The 21,663-nt window shown below is 38.8% G+C and overlaps 1 protein-coding gene and 1 pseudogene across 4 annotated transcripts in view; one reads left to right on the top strand and one right to left on the bottom strand.

The window, feature by feature from the left end:
- Window positions 1-21,663, bottom strand: part of LOC146371479 (MAM domain-containing glycosylphosphatidylinositol anchor protein 2) — a 194,748-nt gene that overhangs the window by 124,794 nt on the left and 48,291 nt on the right. For all 4 annotated transcript variants that reach the window (XM_084953559.1, XM_084953558.1, XM_084953561.1 and 1 more), the window contains exon 2: window positions 604-743. In XM_084953559.1, coding sequence (XP_084809685.1) covers window positions 604-743 — 140 coding nt within the window. The remainder of the gene's footprint in view (window positions 1-603; window positions 744-21,663) is intronic.
- Window positions 18,597-20,310, top strand: LOC146371480 (low choriolytic enzyme-like; annotated as a pseudogene).

A 21,663-nucleotide genomic window follows, 5' to 3' on the forward strand; every position in this document is an offset into this window, starting at 1 on the left:
CATTTAGTCTAAAAGAGCAGATGAGACCTTATTTTTTCCATCTGCTTACTTTTTTAAACTTTTAATTGTATATTTCTAGATTTGAATACTACAAACAATACATAGTGAGCACAAAAAAACAAACTAATTATAAGCTTATTTTCATCAGAGAAAAAAGGTGTAAAGTTTTTTAATTAGTTCACATCACAACAGTAAATAAGAATGTGAGGAAGGCTTGCTCTCAGATGTTGAGAACCCATGTGCATTCACATGACCCAGAGTCTTTTAACTGTGGCCTGTTTCTCACTCGTTTGGCAGATGTTTTTGCTGTTTTCTGCAATCTCATTTTACTTGGAAGCTGTAATTATCAGCATACAGGTGCACAAAGCAAACGAAACCATTAATAATTAAAGGATTAAACTTTTAAGCTGGTTTAGTGCAGACTTATGTGGTATGCAGCTTTGATGCTAATACAGATTTAAAAGAGAGCTTTCTGCAGAGAGGAGAGATGGATACAGAGATATGGTAGAAATTAACAAACCGCCCCATGATTTGCATGTGCAACTATCTTTTCTTTCCCATGCTGTCGGTTAAGGGCAGATGAAAAGGCGCTGACTTTCCTACCTGCGGTCGAGGATGACCTGTCACCAGACAGGTGAGCTCCAGGGTCTCCCCTTCTCGTATGGTGTAGACTCTCTCGGTGTGCCTCTCCTCTTCAACATTACAGGCGTGCCCCGAGTGTATAATGCGGACCGTAGGAGGTGCTGTTTGGGGGGGAAAAAGCACAAAGTGTGTTAGCATTCTGGTCGTTTCTGAAGGAATGAGTAGTTTAGTGAAGTAGATGGTGTATTGATTAAAAGGTTGTCTCACTTATAACAAGGCTATTCCAAAGCTTTGTGCACACATTTACACTGCACCAAGCACACAAATAACTAGAGACAGGTAAAAGAATTGCAAAAAGAAGTGACACTACTTTTATAGCATTCCCCTTGGCTTAGCATTTTAAAAGCTGCCTATTAATTATTGGGGACTGGCAGTAGTAGCACTTTGTTTCTCTCTAAGTCACAGGGGTGAGCAACCAAACTTGGCACACAGGTAGGCCCATAAAGGTTCTTATCTATATCAGAGGTTGTGACAACATTGTGTCGCTAAATAACCACTCGGCAACAGGCTTAAATCATGTATTTTGAGCATTTATGCAACTGTAACACTTTATAAAAGCATCATATCATTTTTGTTTCACCAAAACAACATTTAATTTAAGTCCACAAATGTTGAATTATGCATGATGTATTATGATGCCATCCTGCTACCTAGCAACGACCTAGCAACAGTGTAAAATGACCCACTTTAAGCATATAAACAACATCTATCGCCCGTGTTCTCTCTTTTTTTTTTTTTGTTATTGCTTTTTTGTTACTTTGCTCAGTGTGATTAGGCTCACCAGTCTGCCAAAAAGACATACAGGCCTAACAGTACTATTGCACAAAATTTGTATGATTTTGTTTGGGCCAGTGATTGATTGAGTTACTTGCAGAATTTTCTTAAAAGACCTTCGCTCAGGGAAGAACTATCTTTGTTTTTGATTTTAGGGTCTTTACCTTACAATATAAAGTGCCTTGAGGCAACTGTTGTTGTGATTGGGTGCTATATAAATGCACCTGAATTGAACTGAAGCTTCTTAGAAAGGTTGGGGAGGTATTGTACGTTAGCTGTGGCAGAAGCAGTAACCGAATAAAATACGTCAAATTTCAATCAGACAGGCAGCAGTAATGACCATCTGCAAAATACTGATGGTATGCCACAGAACTAGTAATCTTGGAAAATATCTTTCACTATCTCCCCTATCCTCCGTGCCATCAGATATCAGAATTAATTTAGAACTCAGTGTAATTACATGGAAGAAGGGTTTTATTACAAAAATGATTACTTAAAAAAAAGAAATAAAAGATGTATCAGTGCACTTCTGGAAAACACTTTGACTCAGAAAAGCATAATATTTCACAAAATGTTAATACCAGCTAAAAAAAAAAACTGCCATTAGACCATATGGAGAGTGGGTGTCCATATTTAAATTACTGCGTACCTCATTTTGGAACCGAACTCATCATGTAGCACATTCATTTTTCCGCATAACTTCCTAATGCAATCTAATCAGGGATATAAAAATGCCGGAAACTGCAATATGAGCAAATTAAACTACCCACAGCTGTCTGTTCACAGCTGTAATTACCTCACTGGTGTTTCTCTCCATCATTTATTTGACCCTTGTGAGACGGTGAGAGGATTTTTGGTCTCTGCACACACCAACAGACAGTGGTGCATACGCGATGGGGGTTAAACTGAGCAGAGGAAGGAGTCATCTTAGGTAAACCACTTCAAAATATTCACTTCCACTGAGCTGTAAAAAATGCAGTTGCATGTAACCAACCCCTGACAATACTAGCATCTGTTAAGCATTTATTCCTCTCCAACTTACATGATTAGTGAAGAGGTTTGGGATGAGATGATTTAGAGAGCGGATACGGAGTATCATTAGGAGGAGGAGTACAAAATGGTGAAAAAGAAGGGGGAGAAAAAAAAAATTCATGCTGAAAAATCACGAGGAGTTTCAGACTGTTGCTTGCCTTTCATGTTAGAGGAGCAGCTTCCTGTGTGGGCCTCTCTAGGCAGAGCGTGCCCCAGCAGCAGAGTCAGTTCTACCTCTACCCAGGCTTCAATGCTAATGAGCACATCGCCACTCCTCCCTAACACTGCTTTGGGAGTCTCAGTGTATCCTTCGCCATGCACTAACCACTCGTCCCTCCCTGATACTAGCCATGCTGTTTGTTTCATCCAGGTTGTTGGCTTAATGCTCCTTCTCACTTGTCCTGCCTGTCTAAATGCCACATGGTGATGTGCACTGATACAGGTGCTAAATGCGCACGCATGAAGCCTTCCTTCTTTTCCTTGCCCTTCATTGTCTTCCCTTCTCAATTTGGACACACTGGTGCTGAATTCCATGGGGGGGAATAAGGGTCTGAGAAATAGGCTCAGTGTAAGGGAGCTTCACGCAAGGCTGCCACTTGAAAGAAAAAAGGCTTAGAAACAAGACCCCAGGGTACTAGCTAAACAAAGTGCTAATGGCATTTACTCCATTGAACCAGTATCTCTCTAGCATAGGCTACTATCAGACCTGGAGGAAAGTAGGGAAACACCCATAATTAATGATCTTCAGCTCCTATCACAGTTACCGCAACAGCTGCATACACAATCGCATAAACACACACTCGTTCTTTATGCAGACAACACCAGGCTTACAGCCACAAAAGCAAATACCCGTCTCTTGAGCTTACATAATGAGCATCCTAATGTTCTAACAGTGACAAATATCCTTGTACAGCTAAGACCTGCTTTTTCAAATCGTTTGGCCCAAAGCGTGAGCTAAAATCACTGTCATTACAACGTAATTTTCAGTTTGTGTTCGTGAAAGCCACTTGATACTTTACAAACAGTAACTACTCATATACTTAGAAAAGATATTTAGGAATGGGCAATGTGACATTAATGCTGTGGGAATTAGGGCCGGGGCTTCACAAAGTGAGACATCAGTGGACTGACAGGTCTGAGATAAAAGATGTGCTGGTTGAAGGGAAACAGGAGACAGACAAAGCTTTGAACACACCACAGCGGGTCAGAAGTGTCAGGTTATATCCCTCTAATTCTTAACTACATCCCATACAAGTTCATTACATGGAAAAAGATGATGTCTTATATACTGCAAATGGTATGTTATAAAGGGCCTGTCTAATCGTTTCTATCTACCTCCTTGCATGCTTTGAATGGAGAACAACAATTTTGCCTTACAGGATAGATGCAGCTTTTACACATTTTTTTAAATCTTGTTATTTAACCAAGACTGGTGTGCTGCTAAGGTTGAATTACAGATTGCATCTTATATGTGTAATTATTATGACTGCCTGACATGTTATGTACAGCTGTATAAAGTGTCATATGTGCAACAGTATATTTAATCTGTAAGTAAACATCTTAAATAAAGGCGCCTAAGAAAGCAAATGAAGTCAATTTCAGTAAAAACTTCAAATTTAGATGCATCACATTATGTCGTATTCAGCAGTAAGTGCATGGAACATGCCCGCAGTAAGAAACTGCAGATCACACATTGTTCGGACTAGCGAGGGTCCAATTTGCTAATGTTTACTAAAGCTTAACAAAGATAACTCAATTTAATCTTTCATTTTCAGCTAATTTAGTTTTGCTTAGTTAGTTTCCAAACCAACAAGGCCTAATTATCTTTAGTGGGAGAAGAAACACTAAGTTCATAATTCTAAGAAATGGAAAACACAAAACGCTCTGCTGCAACTTGAAGTCCTACAGATGTAATAATTAATGGTGCCTGCTGGAGTTTTGCAAGCAACAAAAGTTATCATTAAGACGCATCTTGATACACAATACCATCTGGAAAGCATCTAACTGGCAACGGCTTCATTTTTCGGCATGGCAATGCTGTAACTCACTGCCAGTGCAGTAAAAGCATACCTGGACAGAAAAACACATAATGGAAGACTATCAGTCATGGACTGGCTTCCCCAGAGCCCGGACCTCAGCATCATCTTGACAGAGAATGTAACAAAGAGCTTTGTATTTTCTTTCAAGAGAGTTCAGGCTGTGTAAAGTTAGAATTATACAAAGTAGTTTTTGCCTTTTATACTGTATTTCCATGTATGTTTGCACATTTAAATGAATCTTTGAACCTGTTTCTCAATTTTCATAGAAAAATATAAAGCAACGAGGACTTGTTAAAGACTTTTTCACCATATTCTACTCTGTTTGGTTGATGTGAGGATGCTTCTTGGGTTGAGCATGCAGGAAGCAGGACATTTGGCACCTGCTCGCTCACTGTGAATTTTCCAGACCGTTACACTTTTTACTAGAGAGCTGGCAGGTTAAAGACTGTTTAATCTTCAATCTGAATTGGACATTTACATTCCTTCTTGCAGCTCCACTATGTTGAGAAGAGTTCACAGCTAAAGGGCGTGTGTGAAAACAGCTTTAGTGATTAAGCTTATCAGACACAATTTAAAAACAACCAAAAAGATGCTACAGAGTATTTTTAAACCTGAAACTGGACACTTAATCTAAGCATATTAAAATCAGTCATCTAGACCTGCACACAAAAAAATAAATAAATAAATAAATGTGAAGATGAAGCAGTGCTATGTTCCAGCTTTATTGTATGATGTCATCAAACTGTTCATAATCTGGAGTGCTGCTGTTATTGGCTGGGAATTGCGGCCGTCTCTGAGAAATACCTTACAATTACTTGAGCTGAGCAATGCTCAGAAGATTAGCAGCTGCCATCATCCATTTAGCCATCATCGTTATTTTGGACTTGTCATATTAAATGGTATTGAGAATCATGGAAGTTCAGTGGTACTGACTACTAAACTACTGATATTGTGACATCCTTTCATATACATTTTCAAATTCTTCTTCAAACATGCACATCATAAAAAAACAACAGGATCCACTTGTTGAAGCACTGTTACATAACCCCCACTAGGGGTGATAAAAAACACTTCATTCTACCATTTTCCAGAAGTATAGCTGTATGGTGCACTAAATGAACTAGAAGTATTTGAAATAGTAATTACACAAAATGATACCATTAAGAGTAAATAACATTTATTTCTGTATAATATTGGAATATTATTTCCTCACTGTGTTTGTTTTGTAGGCTGCTCCACAGCAAAGCATGTGTGTACAAGAAATATCAGTATAATAAACACAAACAAAAAGTATAATATTAAGATGGCTTGTTTATGTGCACCACATGCACTTGTGATTAAACAGCACTGATGCGCATGTTGAGCAAATGTTGTCTTGAACCTTTGTGTCACGATGTGAAATTTGCATAAATGTAAATCTCCGCCTCTATTATTACTCCCCCTCACTATCCCCATCCACCTAACCATCTGCAGGCACAAACATCCAAACTCCCCACACACACACACACACATACACACACACTAGCTTCCTGGTAATTATTAGTTTAAAGAAAAAAAAAGAAAAGCAGTGGACCTGCAGGGTAGAAGCAGGAGTCTCAGATGTGAATCTCTTTTTCATTTTGGTTTCTCATTTCCATAAAAGTGACATCATTTCCCCTGCTGCAGAAATACACAATACTGAGAGAAAATGCAGAAAAGTAGGAGGAGAGAATGAGACGAAGCTTCGCCACATATAACTGTGTGTGTTAAACTGTTAGTTTAGTACTCTCACTTCACATTCGCCTGTACCTGAGAGTGTTTGTGTGTGCGTTCAAGTTTGTGTTGTGTCTTTATGTGGTTAATGAGCATCATACAGTAGAATAACTAGCCTGCCTTAGCCTCAGTTAGGGGAGATGGAGACGGCTTTATCCAGTACCGCTAGTGGAGATTAAATTGGATTTGGCTAAAAGCAGCCTTGTCACCACAGTTCTGGAGTGCTTGTGTGGCAGAGGGAGTTCTTGGCAATAGTCGAGACTCTAAATTTGACAAACAAATGAATGTGAAAAAACTCCCAACAGCTGGGGCTCGTTGTCACTGTGGGCTTAATGTCCTCAGACCAACCCCTGAGGAACACTAACCATATCCTGCTAGTTTTCTGGCTCTGTAATCACCTTCTCAGAATGAGAGATCCAAAAAGAGAAAAACAGCACAGAGTGAGAAACAGGAGGAGAAAAACATATGCAATATGCATGGAGTAACAATTTCATGAAATAACTGTTTTGTTATCACAAAATACTCATTATATATTCTGTGCTAGCACCACCGGAAATACACTTTCTGTTGCTTTTAAAAGGACTGTTGAGGAAGAAAAGGCAATTTCAGCTGTGTGACAACACTGCACAATGCCAACATCAAAAGCTTAGTGATAACGCACAAATAAGTTCACATTTGCCATATCTGCCAAAAACAATGGCTTTTCAAAAGAAGATTTGTAAAACTGCTTAAATACTCTACAGCCAACACTTACCGTTAAAAAATACAGTCTAACATGCTTTCAGCAGACTCCATTAAAACCGCATGTTAATGGAATCAGTTTGACCGGAGCCTTTTCACACAAGATGCAAGACCTCTATACACGTGCTAAACCGAAGAACAGTACAACATCAAGTATGAAAACAACTACTGTATCAAGTTCAACATTTGTACTGCTCAAGAGTCACCATGGTGAACAGTGTATATTGCGTACCGGGGTGTAAATCGATAAAATGTATTTTCTGTCTAAGACAGTGAATATACAAGTGTATAAAGGTCATACAGTTAGCAAACTGACTCAGTTACATAACATACACAGCATGAAAAAGGGTTACTAGCAGTATATTTAGTAGAAAAACCCTCATGTGGATTAAACCAAATATATTTGTATTTGAATATATGAGAATGTACATATATGAATTGAACTCTAAAGCTATAAGAGGAATGCTTGTGTTTCCCACTTCAAAATGTTCACTGCCTCACCAAACATTTTTGCTTTAGCTCCAAAAGACTATAAAGCAACACTTTCTGACTATTTGCAGTCTACAGACAGTGGGATACTGACATGTGGAAATGCAGTATTAGCATTCATTGGGTTCTGTGCTTCAAGCCACCTGGCAAATGTTTAGTCAAATATTCACTCTAACATCTTTTAGCAGCCAAATGTTCCACTTTGTACCCCAACTAGTTGCTTAATTCAGCTTTTTGATGTTTTATGTGAATAAGCAGTGTACAATGAGCTTTATCAGTGTTTTTCTTCTTCTTTTGTTTTGTGAACAGCTGTGCGCTGCCTTTGGAAACCAGCAGGCTAATAAGAACGGTGAAGCTGTGGGGTAAAAGTATCTGACAGTGTCAAATACAGAGTGGTTTCTGATTGGAAGGGACTACTCTTACTTTACATACAACAATGTGAATTATTGGTTTTAAATATTGATTAGTGCAGTTTTAAGATTGTCAGGTTAATAATTTATAACTAAGAAAGTGTTCGAATAAGAATTCTACATTGAATAGTTATGCAAATAGAGCTTTCCAAATACAAGAAGGTGATACTGAATTATACAGCACATCCATTATTAAATTTGGACTTGGTTCAAATTCTCTCAGGTGATGCACAACAGTGCCACTGGTTATATCTGAATAAATTCTGTGGGTTTTACTTTTGAGAGTAAGTAAACATGGGCCATTGCCAAAGGCAACACATATTTAATTCTATTATTTTCTGTGCATCTCCCGTGCCTTTTGAAACTGCAAGTTTACATTGCACCCAGGCTTGGCTGCTGGATAATTGAGAAGCAACTCATCCATGGGGTCATCCATGTGTGTAAGGTCTTGAAATGGTTTGCCAGCAGCACATGCATACTATTACATCAGATGTTGTCAGAGCGTATTGATTACACACTGTAATGCACTCGCATGGAGTCTTCATCCTCCACTCTTATTGTAAATGAGACTCTGTATAGATCTGGCTTCACACTATTGGCGCAGATCATCTATCCCAGTGTGTACTGCGGGGCAAAAAACAAACACAATCTTTCGGTGCAAAGTTTGCAGCACCACAGAAAACACGTTTGTCCAGTTCAGCGGAAAAAGAAGACAGTCGTTATTAAACTGAATAGAGATGTTAAGTGGTCTTTTTTTGGCACAAGAGAACAAACTGAGCTAGATACGCGAGTTGAGACATCTCATTAAAACGGCTGAGAGGTCCGTTTGTCCGTGGACATGGATCATTACAGGAACACAGAACACACAGCTTTAGCCCTCAGAGATTTCGTTTGGAGTTAGGCAACACATACATAAAAAACACACACACACACACTAAAACACATATGCAAGCACACACTGAGTCACGTATACACACATCTTGTTACTCTAAAATTAGGCCAGTGTGAAGCTGCCAAAGCCCTGCTGAGATGGGAAGAGAGAGAAAAGAGATGACGATGAAGGGTGAAGGTAGGGAAATTTAGAGGACAGATTCGTCTTTGCTCCCATATTACAGCACTTCACAGCAGGGGTTATGGAGCTTGACTGCATACAGCTGCAGCCATTATGTTTGTGCAAGCTTTATGCCATGCGAGCCATCTTCAGGAAGTGACATAAATGAGGCTGGTAACATCTGATGTTTGACTTTGAAGGGATTAGTATTCGAAATGTTTGGCTATTCGAAAATAGCCAAACATTTGAGGCTAACACTGTTAGACGTTGCGTGGTGTCTGGCTGGAAGCAGTGCTGCGATGGTACTTTCTTGGTCTGTGGTGCTGAAACTTATCAGTTAGTGCAGGGAGAAAAAAAGACAGCTATGCCTGTTCTCTGTATACAGTGATGAGAAGTTACCTAATGTGTTGTAATTTTTAATTTAACTCTGTTTAGCACAGGCATACATCCAGCAGAAACCCAGTATCTTAAATTTACAGCCCTTAAATTTGATTAAAAACTCTGAGCATGAAAGACTTAGACGCCAAGATTTGCTACATAAGTTCTTCAATGAGAAACTGTTCTGCAAGTTGAGCTTCTGAGTGATACTGAAATCATTAAGCAACAGAAAATGAATCTGCAAATATTGTAATTAGTAAATTGGTAATTTTTTAATGATAAATGTCTCGCACAAACTGGGCTATCTATGACAGGAAATTGAACTGCTAAATAGTCAATCCAGCAATTAGGAGGCATCAGCTTGGAATCAGTTAAAGTGCAGTGGTTCTTTTTTTTTGTGCTAATTTACAGACGGATACATTAAATGAATTATAAAGGAAATTTTTAACAGATTATCTGAAAATTCAAAAGAAGAGTGTTTGGCTCAACCACACCAACTGTGAACAGAGAAAGGAAAGAGGAGATAACAGATGCATATAAGTCTTACTTAAGGATGATGGCGTGTGCATGTATATCTGAATGAAACAAATAGCAACACATAAAGCAATTACTAACACCTATATTAAAGAAAATGTTTTTTTAAATAATTCCCAATCCTTTTGATTGTTATAAATATTTTTTTTTCAGTTCCTCATCCCTCTGCAAATATGATGTTACAAAACCCGTTTCCGTTTGTTTTATGTGTCATGTTCAATGTACATCACCAAAATTTGTATCCATGGCAGAATTTTTGCTCAACTCTGAATTAAAGCAAACGTTTTTGATGCCGGAGTGTGTGAACCCTAAGCCAAGTACAGAAAAATTTAAGGCAATACTTACCAAACAAGCATCTGATGAATTTTCTTAGAATGTTCTTGAAAAGCTGGGGAGGAAATGTTATGTCTTCCTAAGTGAAAAAAATGCTTGTTTTCCTGCATGAGCAGTGATTAAAGGTGCTGTTAGCACTGTTTTGCCACTGTGCTGAAGAAGGGGTTGAATGGTCTGAAACAAACTTGGAATGGATTAACATGAATGTGCATAACCATGTAGGGCCAAATTCAAACGAGACAGACTCATACATTACCTGCAACATTTTGCAGTGAAAGCAGAAAAGATAGGGCAGGTCTAAAAACCCCTGTTCTATCATCTGATCTAATGGCTTTGTCACCTTAAGATGCTGGCATGTGTTATAGGGCCATTAAAATGGACACGACTTGAGTTCAGTGAACACGTCCTTGCCTCGTGAATGCCGGAACAGGTTTACGAGGAATAAACTTATAGGCCTTGACAAGTACATGCTGGTAAATTTAAAATCTCATTAATGAAAGACGTCCACAGTTAAGCAGCACCTGCTAGCTCACATTATTATTAGAGAAAGTGAGATATGAAACTATATTTTGTGACCAACAGTGCTGCAAATACAAATAAAAAACTCACCCACACAGCATTAAAACATAACAGCCAGAGTATTACGGTTAAGTAAGCCTTTGTGGGCTTTTCCTATCCCATTTTACTATTCTCTCCATTCACGGTGCCACATTGGCAAAGTGGGCCTGTTGTGGCAGTTTGATTTCCCTAAACTACACTAATCGGACATCTGTAGGGAAGGATAAAGCCCAGATTGGCTGTAACAGTGCAGCAGTTATCTGTTGATAGGACCAACTCTGGCCAACACTCACACGATTGGCTGACGCAAGGCAGCAGCTCTTTTTATGGTTGGCTAGTAGTAAGCCAGCAACAGCTCACTGAGAAAAGGAGATCTGGCAACCCTCTGAAGATTGGGTGCAGCTCGCCAAGAAACTGTCTGATGATTGGCTGTGATGGCTCCAGAGCGAACTGATTGTCCTATCAATGCCCACAGTGCAGACTGGCTGACAGTGCTTCCTGCTGGCTGGCATTGCAATATGCAGCTATCCATAACACCTCCAGGGGGCATATGTCCATGTCTTTGAGTGTGAAGTGGGTTTGTGTGTGTGTGTGTGTGTGTGTGTGTGTGTGTGTGTGTGTGTGTGTGTGTGTGTGTGTGTGTGTATTTGCAATTGTATATCATCCATAACTTTTTCATTGGGGAGGTGTGCAGCTAAGCTCTGCCAGCAGGCTCTAACACCTCATTATTCTAAGCCAGGCAGGAAATGGGTTTTAAAGATCTCTCACTGAGCAATGCTCTTGGAAATATGGGCTACACATCTTCCAATATCAGCGGCATAGACTGGGGAAATGCCTCTTTAGTTCAAGTTAGCTATACTACAAAAATCCACCAACTGACTAGGCACGCAGTACGATATCACAAAACACAAACTGTTACGGTCTTGTGCTAATTAATTTGGTTCTGAGAGTTTTTGAGTTTTAATGAATATGAATTTTTCCACTGAGTCTTGTTAACTGAAGGGTGCTTATTTCATGTGATGTTAAATACAGCTTGGTGAAATGATGGAGATGAAAAATAGCAGTGCCTAAAGCCTCATTAGGGGATTTTCTACATTTGATGGAAAAACTTAAGCTAGCGTGCATGCACTGACTGGGGCATTTACAGAGTTAAAGGAGGAGAGAGAAGAACTGGATGTTAACCAAAAACAAAAACTAGTAATCCTATTTCAGTGTACATTAGCATATATACTGAACTGAAAAAAGTCAGCCTAATTTCACACTATACAGGGAGTGCAGAATTATTAGGCAAATGAGTATTTTGTCCACATCATCCTCTTCATGCATGTTGTCTTACTCCAAGCTGTATAGGCTCGAAAGCCTACTACCAATTAAGCATATTAGGTGATGTGCATCTCTGTAATGAGAAGGGGTGTGGTCTAATGACATCAACACCCTATATCAGGTGTGCATAATTATTAGGCAACGTCCTTTCCTTTGGCAAAATGGGTCAAAAGAAGGACTTGACAGGCTCAGAAAAGTCAAAAATAGTGAGATATCTTGCAGAGGGATGCAGCAGTCTCAAAATTGCAAAGCTTCTGAAGCGTGATCATCGAACAATCAAGCGTTTCATTCAAAATAGTCAACAGGGTCGCAAGAAGCGTGTGGAAAAACCAAGGCGCAAAATAACTGCCCATGAACTGAGAAAAGTCAAGCGTGCAGCTGCCAAGATGCCACTTGCCACCAGTTTGGCCATATTTCAGAGCTGCAACATCACTGGAGTGCCCAAAAGCACAAGGTGTGCAATACTCAGAGACATGGCCAAGGTAAGAAAGGCTGAAAGACGACCACCACTGAACAAGACACACAAGCTGAAACGTCAAGACTGGGCCAAGAAATATCTCAAGACTGATTTTTCTAAGGTTTTATGGACTGATGAAATGAGAGTGAGTCTTGATGGGCCAGATGGATGGGCCCGTGGCTGGATTGGTAATGGGCAGAGAGCTCCAGTCCGACTCAGATGCCAGCAAGGTGGAGGTGGAGTACTGGTTTGGGCTGGTATCATCAAAGATGAGCTTGTGGGGCCTTTTCGGGTTGAGGATGGAGTCAAGCTCAACTCCCAGTCCTACTGCCAGTTTCTGGAAGACACCTTCTTCAAGCAGTGGTACAGGAAGAAGTCTGCATCCTTCAAGAAAAACATGATTTTCATGCAGGACAATGCTCCATGACACGCGTCCAAGTACTCCACAGCGTGGCTGGCAAGAAAGGGTATAAAAGAAGAAAAACTAATGACATGGCCTCCTTGTTCACCTGATCTGAACCCCATTGAGAACCTGTGGTCCATCATCAAATGTGAGATTTACAAGGAGGGAAAACAGTACACCTCTCTGAACAGTGTCTGGGAGGCTGTGGTTGCTGCTGCACGCAATGTTGATGGTGAACAGATCAAAACACTGACAGAATCCATGGATGGCAGGCTTTTGAGTGTCCTTGCAAAGAAAGGTGGCTATATTGGTCGCTGATTTGTTTTTGTTTTGTTTTTGAATGTCAGAAATGTATATTTGTGAATGTGGAGATGTTATATTGGTTTCACTGGTAAAAATAAATAATTGAAATGGGTATATATTTGTTTTTTGTTAAGTTGCCTAATAATTATGCACAGTAATAGTCACCTGCACACACAGATATCCCCCTAAAATAGCTAAAACTAAAAACAAACTACAAACTACTTCCAAAAACATTCAGCTTTGATATTAATGAGTTTTTTGGGTTCATTGAGAACATGGTTGTTGTTCAATAATAAAATTATTCCTCAAAAATACAACTTGCCTAATAATTCTGCACTCCCTGTATGCAGGTGTAATACTAGGATAATTTAGTTTGAAGCAGTAAAAACTCACGACTGGCCAACCCACTTCATTCAGTCCCACATGTGTACTGTAGCAGAAGATCTTTCAAATGCAGCTTTTCATCTTGTACCTCATTCATACCTATAATACCTTGCCTACCATCACAACCTCATGAGCTTACATGGCAAGTTTTACCAAAGTAACCCACCAAGAAGTTTAACAAATCTCCTAATATCTTGACTTGGGATATAATACACCTGCACTGTGTAATTTGATGCACTAACAGTCCATGGGTTGAACTGGGTGTAAAATGCAAATAGTAAAACAAGACCTCTTTACAAAGTTAAACATATACATATATACAGCATCTTGCAAAAGTCTAGAGCCACTCTATTTCTTTACAGTGTACTTCCAAAGAGCAAGACTTTGTTGTAATTTTTTAGAGCAATAGTTCTCCAAGTTCTGCTTTTTCACTCATTTTCACTCCAGTACTTGTACCTGTCCATTTTCAGAAAAGGTTTTTTGTTTATTGAGCCACTTAACACTAAACGATCGTGGCTCAAGAGTTGGGAGTTCGCCTTGTAATCGGAAGGTTACCGGTTCGAGCCCCGGCTTGGACAGTCTCGGTCGTTGTGTCCTTGGGCAAGACACTTCACCCGTTGCCTACTGGTGGTGGTCAGAGGGCCCGGTGGTGCCAGTGTCCGGCAGCCTCACCTCTGTCAGTGCGCCCCAGGGTGGCTGTGGCTACAATGTAGCTTGCCATCACCAGTGTGTGAATGGGTGGACGACTGGATGTGTAAAGCGCTTTGGGGTCCTTAGGGACTAGTAAAAGCGCTATACAAATACAGGCCATTTACCATTTATAAACAATGCCACTTAACACTAAACGAGCACAAAAAAGGTACCTAGCTCAAGGGATGTGTCTGCACATAACAATGTTGCAAATAACCAATTTCAAATTGTATCTTGCATTTTGTTACTGGCAGCCTGGTGGAGAAACATATATTTCCTTTAGCTGAATCTATGAAAAATGCAAATGATAACACAATTCAAAAGATCTAAAAAACTATTTTTACACCAATGAAGTGATTCCTAAAGAGTCATTAGCTGGAACCTTGGCATATCTTGGCATGCTGGGCAGTGTGTCGGTCCTTCACAAATGTGAGGGAACTCGGCCCACGGAGGACAAAAAAAAGTTGCAGACCTAGAAACTATCAACATCAAATGAACAGTATCTGAAAGTCATATTCTTAAGAATTAGGGGGAAAAAACCTAATAAAAGAACTGACACTGGACCTGAGAGATTCAACTGGACAACTTTACAGCAGGACAAAAATTCTAAATACACTGTCAATTCAATAAAACCATAATTGGATAGAAAAACTCACAGTGGATTGGACTGGTGAGATAGACTGGCCTCAACAGAACCTGCACATCAACATTGTTGAAGCAGTGTGGAATCATCTTGATGGAGAACAGAACAACTTGCAGCCAACATTCCTAGAACGACTTTGAATGTCCTTCGAGAAAATTCCTGAAGACTACTTAAAGAAATGACATGAAAGCTTGGCCATCAGATTTCAGGCGATGCTCAGGCTGGTCATGCTCCATACTGTTAGAATTGTTTGTTAAAATTGTACTTAAAACTGTGTTTGCCCCATGGACTGTACTTACATGTGTGATTTCAATAAATCCCTATTTCCCATTCGCTTTTTCAAAATAGAAAGAAATGCTGGGTGGCTGAAGATATTTTCACAACACTGTATATTGTATCAAGATATTTACAGCTTTAAATCATTTATTTTAGAAAGTTTACCAAAGCATGATCCTTCAAAAACAACAGAGCAGATTGGAGCACTAGTTTTATGTTTACTCAGCTCTGTAATACTCATGCAAAACAGTGTACAATTATGTATATGACAGTGAAAGCCAAATCACACTAGCATTCATCTCAAAGCATTGTATATTGTAAGATTAGAAACCCAAAACATTATAGGAAAAAACAAAACAAACTACAGGGTAACATCATCACTACACTGCAGAAACCTACAGAACATTGTGAAGAGCTAAAACTCAACTGTTAAATCTAGCATATGTTTCTCCACACTGGGATTGAGATGTTTTAAATTATTTCATTAATGTTCTAAAAGTTCAAAAATGATTGCATTACAGTATCTACACAGAAGTGCTAACAGAAGGGTTTATCTCAGCAACTTTTGCCTGAAGGAAGGGAAATGGGATTGCAACTACTTCTCTAACATCATCAGTTCTAGGCGAGCTGGGAAAACGTGGGTGGGCAGACTGAATGAGTCACACTTTTCTCGCGCCCGTAATCAGTTTTGATGTGCCCCTGAGCAAGGCACGTACCACACTATAACTGGTACCAATAAAGACAGTGATGTGTTTGTTTTCCTTCAAAAAAGTCCACAATCCCATTAAGTTTCACCAGCTGAACACATCTTGTGAATTTCATTTTAAGTTTGCACAGTATTGGCTCCTGTGAACTCTTTCCATTAGACACGCACCAGACACGGTTATGTTAAAAGCATCTGACCAAAAACAAAAAAGTTCTGTCTTTTTATTTTGCTGCTACTTCTCCTAGACCTTTAAGATTATCAGTTTCAAATGTGCCTAAGAAAGCACTTGACATGTCATCCATCAGACGCAGTTATTCTCTGAATGGACTGTGCAACTAGATTGTGGCTTAATCAATCTACAATGACATCTGATTTAATTTACTTTTCACATGACTCTTACAGGACTGGAAATACACACCAATTAAGACAGTGTTCATATTCGATGTAATTGTTCCTGTTTGTCTGAATGTCAATTATTATGAACACAATGTTTACCATCACAGATTGACTCTAGTATAAAGAACAAGGAGAGGGCAAGAAAGGAGACAGAGGAAAGCAAGCGGAAAGCTACTTCTATAAAGTCTTTGGGTTGTAACCCCCCCCCAAAAAAAAAAAAACCCCAAAACAAAACATCAGCTGCATGTCAGACATGAAATTAACCAGCCAGTGAGAAAACAACTGAAGAAATTAATTAGATATTTCAACACTTGCATGCAACAATACATGATGAGAAGTTCACAGGTGATGCTCGACATGAATGCAGTATATAAAACAGTTAATTGTTATTTTGACATCCAGTGGTATTCAGAGCAAAAGGTGAAAGGAGAAGAGTAAGCAGGGCACCTGTGTTGGGGTCAGGGAACCGACTGTAGGAGGAGAAGCAAGAGTGAGTAAGAGCCAGCAGAGCGGGCTAACATGTTTCATTTCAGAGGGCTATTATCACGGCAGAGGACTTCCTGGCACACACTCCCACTGAACACCAGTGTAGCAAGTCTAAATGTTAAGCGCACTGTTTAATAGTCTATTACATAAATTGATATTGCTCATTGACTGTTGTCCTTGGCTGCCCACATAGTGTCATAGGAAGAGACTCAGAAGTACTATAGAGCAGAGAAGGGCTAGGTTATGTCATCACTGCTGTGTGGTGTTCAGGAACAAGGTCCCAGAAGTTCTCTTACAAATACGTTGAATTTGAAGTACACATAAACAGATGCCAGAGTTTGCAGCACCATTTCTCTCTAACACACACACAGTGTAATTTTTCCCCACTGATAATAAATGTCACATTATTGTGATGTACAGCACAGGACCACATCAGTGTTGGACTTGGATATGTCATCACTGCTGTTTGGTGTTCAGGAACAAGGTGCCAGAAGTTCTCTTTTTCTCCACTTCTTCCATTTACTACTACACCTCCCAGAAATGATGAAGTCACAGTGAAATAAAAAAACATATTCGAGCTATTATGTAGGGCTGCATCCATGGACTATTACCTTTGTCAATAAAATTAAAGAAAAAAAAACTCATTTTAATTTCCTCCGGTCTAAATTGGAGTTCAGAATCTGTTTTGGAATAATATAAAATATAAATCAAGAGAAAGCTTTTCTTACACTGGAGAAGCGAAATCAAGAGAATTGATTCATTTTTTCTTGACTGGCAATTGATTGCTCAGTCAAATAAGAGTTTCACTTCTATTCTGATGCTGTATATTGTACCAAAACCCATTAAAAGTTTATACAACTGCAACCCTCTCCAGGTATAGTCTTCTTTATTTGCATCAGACATTTGTTTTCTGTATAGCTGTATTTCATTCTTTTTATTTTCTCCCAAATTTAAAAAACACTAACTTGTCTCTAGTTAAGATGAAGGCTGTCTTGTGCCGTATATAAATCAGATTTATCCAACCACCTAGCTCACCATTACTGCCGTTTTACACCATCAATTAAAAATATGCTGATTCTAAAAAATGTACGGCGAGAACCATTGTTTTGGTTTATGATCTAAAGTTTTCAGTTTCAGTTTGAACATTTTGCACACGAGTTTGTTATTTTACATTTTTTTAATCATATACAAAAACAAAAAAATTAGCGGCAAGTAGCATAAAAAAATAAAATGTTAGAATTTTAATAAAACCTGCTGCCTGCGACACACTTCTTGGATGGGCTGTACAATGAATCACACTCCAATATGTACCTTACCTTTTGATACATAAATTCTGAAAACACTACCGGAGGTAGAACAGTACATATAACAGAGCAGCATAAACCTGCAAGTGTTTTTCTCTATCTGCACCAACTGAAGAAGCAGAAAAACAACTGATTCACAACAACACTACAATTTTAAACACACATACATCAGCCTTTAGTTCTCAGGTGTGTAAATGGTTTAAAAACTACTACTTGAAAGCAGTGCCAGAAAACTCTTTACACTGAATGTTTATAGCATAAGTTTAGAATGAGATTATCAGTGTGGAAACAGTGGGCAAAGCTACACAGGGCACTAATCAGTTGTGTGTCTAAGGCAAAGCCTTTTGAACCCCTACCACTAATCTCTGTACACAGACACACCTGGACACTGGGCATATAAGCTCACCCCTGACTGGGTTTTAGCATCACTTCGTTGGAAGACAAGTGAAGTCTCTCAATTGACACCTTCACCACTGGCACATCAAGACCAACATGGACCTTACAACAAGAGTTTCTCTTCTGCTGCTGCTTCTGGGCCTCATCATGACCATGTAAGGAAGTACTAACTAAAAACTAAACCTGCTTGTAAATGCTGTTTTTAATGGATGTCGCATCTCCCATAACATTGGCGCCTATCGTTATCTGTAACACAACATTATAAACAACTATATAAAAATCTATATTTTTTTCTGTATTATTTTCACAGGCTCATGCTGGTCACAATGGTAAGTGACCAAATCTGGTTTTGCCTCGTTGTAGCTCCGTATAACTAACTGTCACATTGTCACTTTTCTCATTGTAAAAACAAGGCTGTATGACTTCTTCTTTTCTTGCATTTATTAGAGTTCTCTGGGGAGGACATTACCACAACCATCCTCAGGATGAACAATGGTGAGTATCCAATCATTATATTGGAGAAAAACAGCGCTTTCTTATTTTGTCAATTGCCTAAAAAGTCATTCTTTCATGTATTTTTATAGGATCGACAGAGTTTCTGGTGGAAGGAGATATACTCCTCCTGAAAAACAGAAATACCATGAAATGCCCAAATAAAAACTATTCCTGTTGATGGAATAGCCTGTTGATTCCCACATCTGGGAATGTTGACATCCCTTACGTTCTAAGTGATAAATATGGTGGGTTTAACTGTGATGCATGTCACAGCACATTAACATCATTTATCCGGTGAAACACTTACGTCACTGATTAAGTTATTCACAACTGTAGATGATGGTGAGAGTGAGAACAAGACCATTTTAGAGGCCATGAAGGGCTTTGAAACAGCAACCTGTGTTTGTTTCATTCCACGCACAGCGGAGGGGGGATACCTAAGCATTGAACCAAGATATGGGTAAGTTATTTACTGCACTACTATTTGATTGAAGGTCAAAGTTATACTATCTGGTTGAAGATAGGAATATTGTGGTTTCAGTCACATGTAAATAAATATATTTTGTCTAAAAGTACTGCAAATTATAAACTATAACGCTTTAATTTTTCCAAGTACTACAGCAACCATGTTGTTTGTTAGAATATTCCTTATCATTAGCTAACAGTAAAGAAGCATTCACAGACTGGATGATAAGACAAATTTCACTGCCTTCTATACATTATTTTCTCTGCTTTCGTTTACTGTTTACATTTTTAGCTGTTGGAGACATGCAGGTGGTGTCACTGCAGAGGTTTGGCTGCGTCCAGCATGGCATCACCCAGAGTTGCTGCATGCACTTGGTTTCTACCATGAACACACTCGAAGCGACCGCGACCAGTACATCAGAGTCAACTGGCAAAACATCATAAAAGGTAAAAATCTCAAATGATGATTAATTGAAATCGGATTCATTGCTTAATCTTGTCAACTTATTGGTGTTTCTTCTACAGATTATTACATTGACTTCTATAAGAAGGACTCTTACAATCTCAACACTAAATATGATTACTCCTCTGTCATGCACTATGGAAGGTAAGCCTGAACAAAAACACAATCTTAAGTCAAATGTATTAAATGTAATTCTCTTTCACAGAAATATATTCTAATTAATCGGCTCTTGCAATTCTTCCTAATTATAGGACTGCCTTCGGAATTACTACAGAGTCAGAAACATTAACTCCCATCCCCGATCCCAACGTTCCCATCGGCCAGATTGTTGGCATGTCTGACATCGACATTCTCAGGGTCAACATAGTATACAAGTGCAAGAAGTAAACAGGATGAAAATATTTAAAGCATTATAATAAAGCATTGTGACTTCTAGAATAATTTCTGAGTTGTGTTCTGTGATTAACATTCACATAATAAGAAAGGTTATTACATATCACTTCAACCATATTTTCAAACATTATCCATATCCATTTATTTTATTTTGGTATTTTTACTTTTAATGGAAGGTGAAACAATATTCCATATCAATTCAAAATTACAATCATTGAATATTAGGAAGCTGGTTTGGGGAGTTGAAACAGCTACTTTTGTCTGAAATCTCATGGTCAGTTTGGCAAAATTCTAAATTTTATTTCCACACAAGATTGACAGTGTTTTCTGTACACATCAATTGCTAAATGAAACTTCATATTTCAGCAATAATTCAACAATAGTTATCTTCTAAAAATGTGTAATGGCATATTTGTACACATCTTGCCAAATGTGATTTCATCTGAAAGAGAATATGAGCTGAATTTTTACATTCATATAAAAATTTTATTCATAGATGAATGGAGATAAAAAATAAAAATAAAAAAAAAAAGAAAAGAAAATTGTGATGATTTGTGAAGTTTCAGTTTTACCATGATGGTCATCAGTTGGGGTGGGGGGGTGCGCACTCAAAATTTATCTTATAAAACCTTATTTAAAAAATGCTAATTAGTGCAAAGTAACATAAAAATAACATGTCACAATTTAACAAAAACTATGCCACCGAGAAATAAAATAAAGCTAAATATGATGCTGGAAAGAATTTACAGCTTTGGGTTTTCTGAAAGTTATTCTCCACCTAACAAAACTGCAGATGTGTAAAAAGAAAGAAAGAAAAGCAGATTTTGTTGGGGGCTCCACTAGGCTGACATCCAGCTGAATGAGATCTACCTCTTCTTGCAGTTGCAAAGCATTAGAAATAAAACTCAACCGAATGGATGGGTCATACATCATTGAACATTACTCGTGCTGTGCTCTGACTCCAAAACTCAAATTGGATTACCTGTGCACCCACGTGGATCCTCCAAAGTGGACAGGCACAGGCATGCAGCCGGCACATACACACCGAGACGCACATGTTCAAAATGCTTCATGCAAACATTGTAAAATATACAAATACATTGAATTTGAAGTACATGGAGTTCACACATAAAACAGAAGCCCAAGTTTGTAGCACTGTTTCTCTCTAACACACACACACACACACACACACACACACACACACACACACACACACACACACACACACACACACACACACACAGAGTTTAATTTTACCCCACTGATAATAAATGCCACATTATTGTGATGTACAGCAGAGGACCACGTCATTTAAAGGTTGCCGTGATGGAATCTCTTCAAAAGCGC

Source organism: Perissodus microlepis, chromosome 15, assembly GCF_051167445.1.
Source record: "Perissodus microlepis isolate ML-2025 ecotype Zambia chromosome 15, ASM5116744v1, whole genome shotgun sequence".
NCBI lineage: Eukaryota > Metazoa > Chordata > Actinopteri > Cichliformes > Cichlidae > Perissodus > Perissodus microlepis.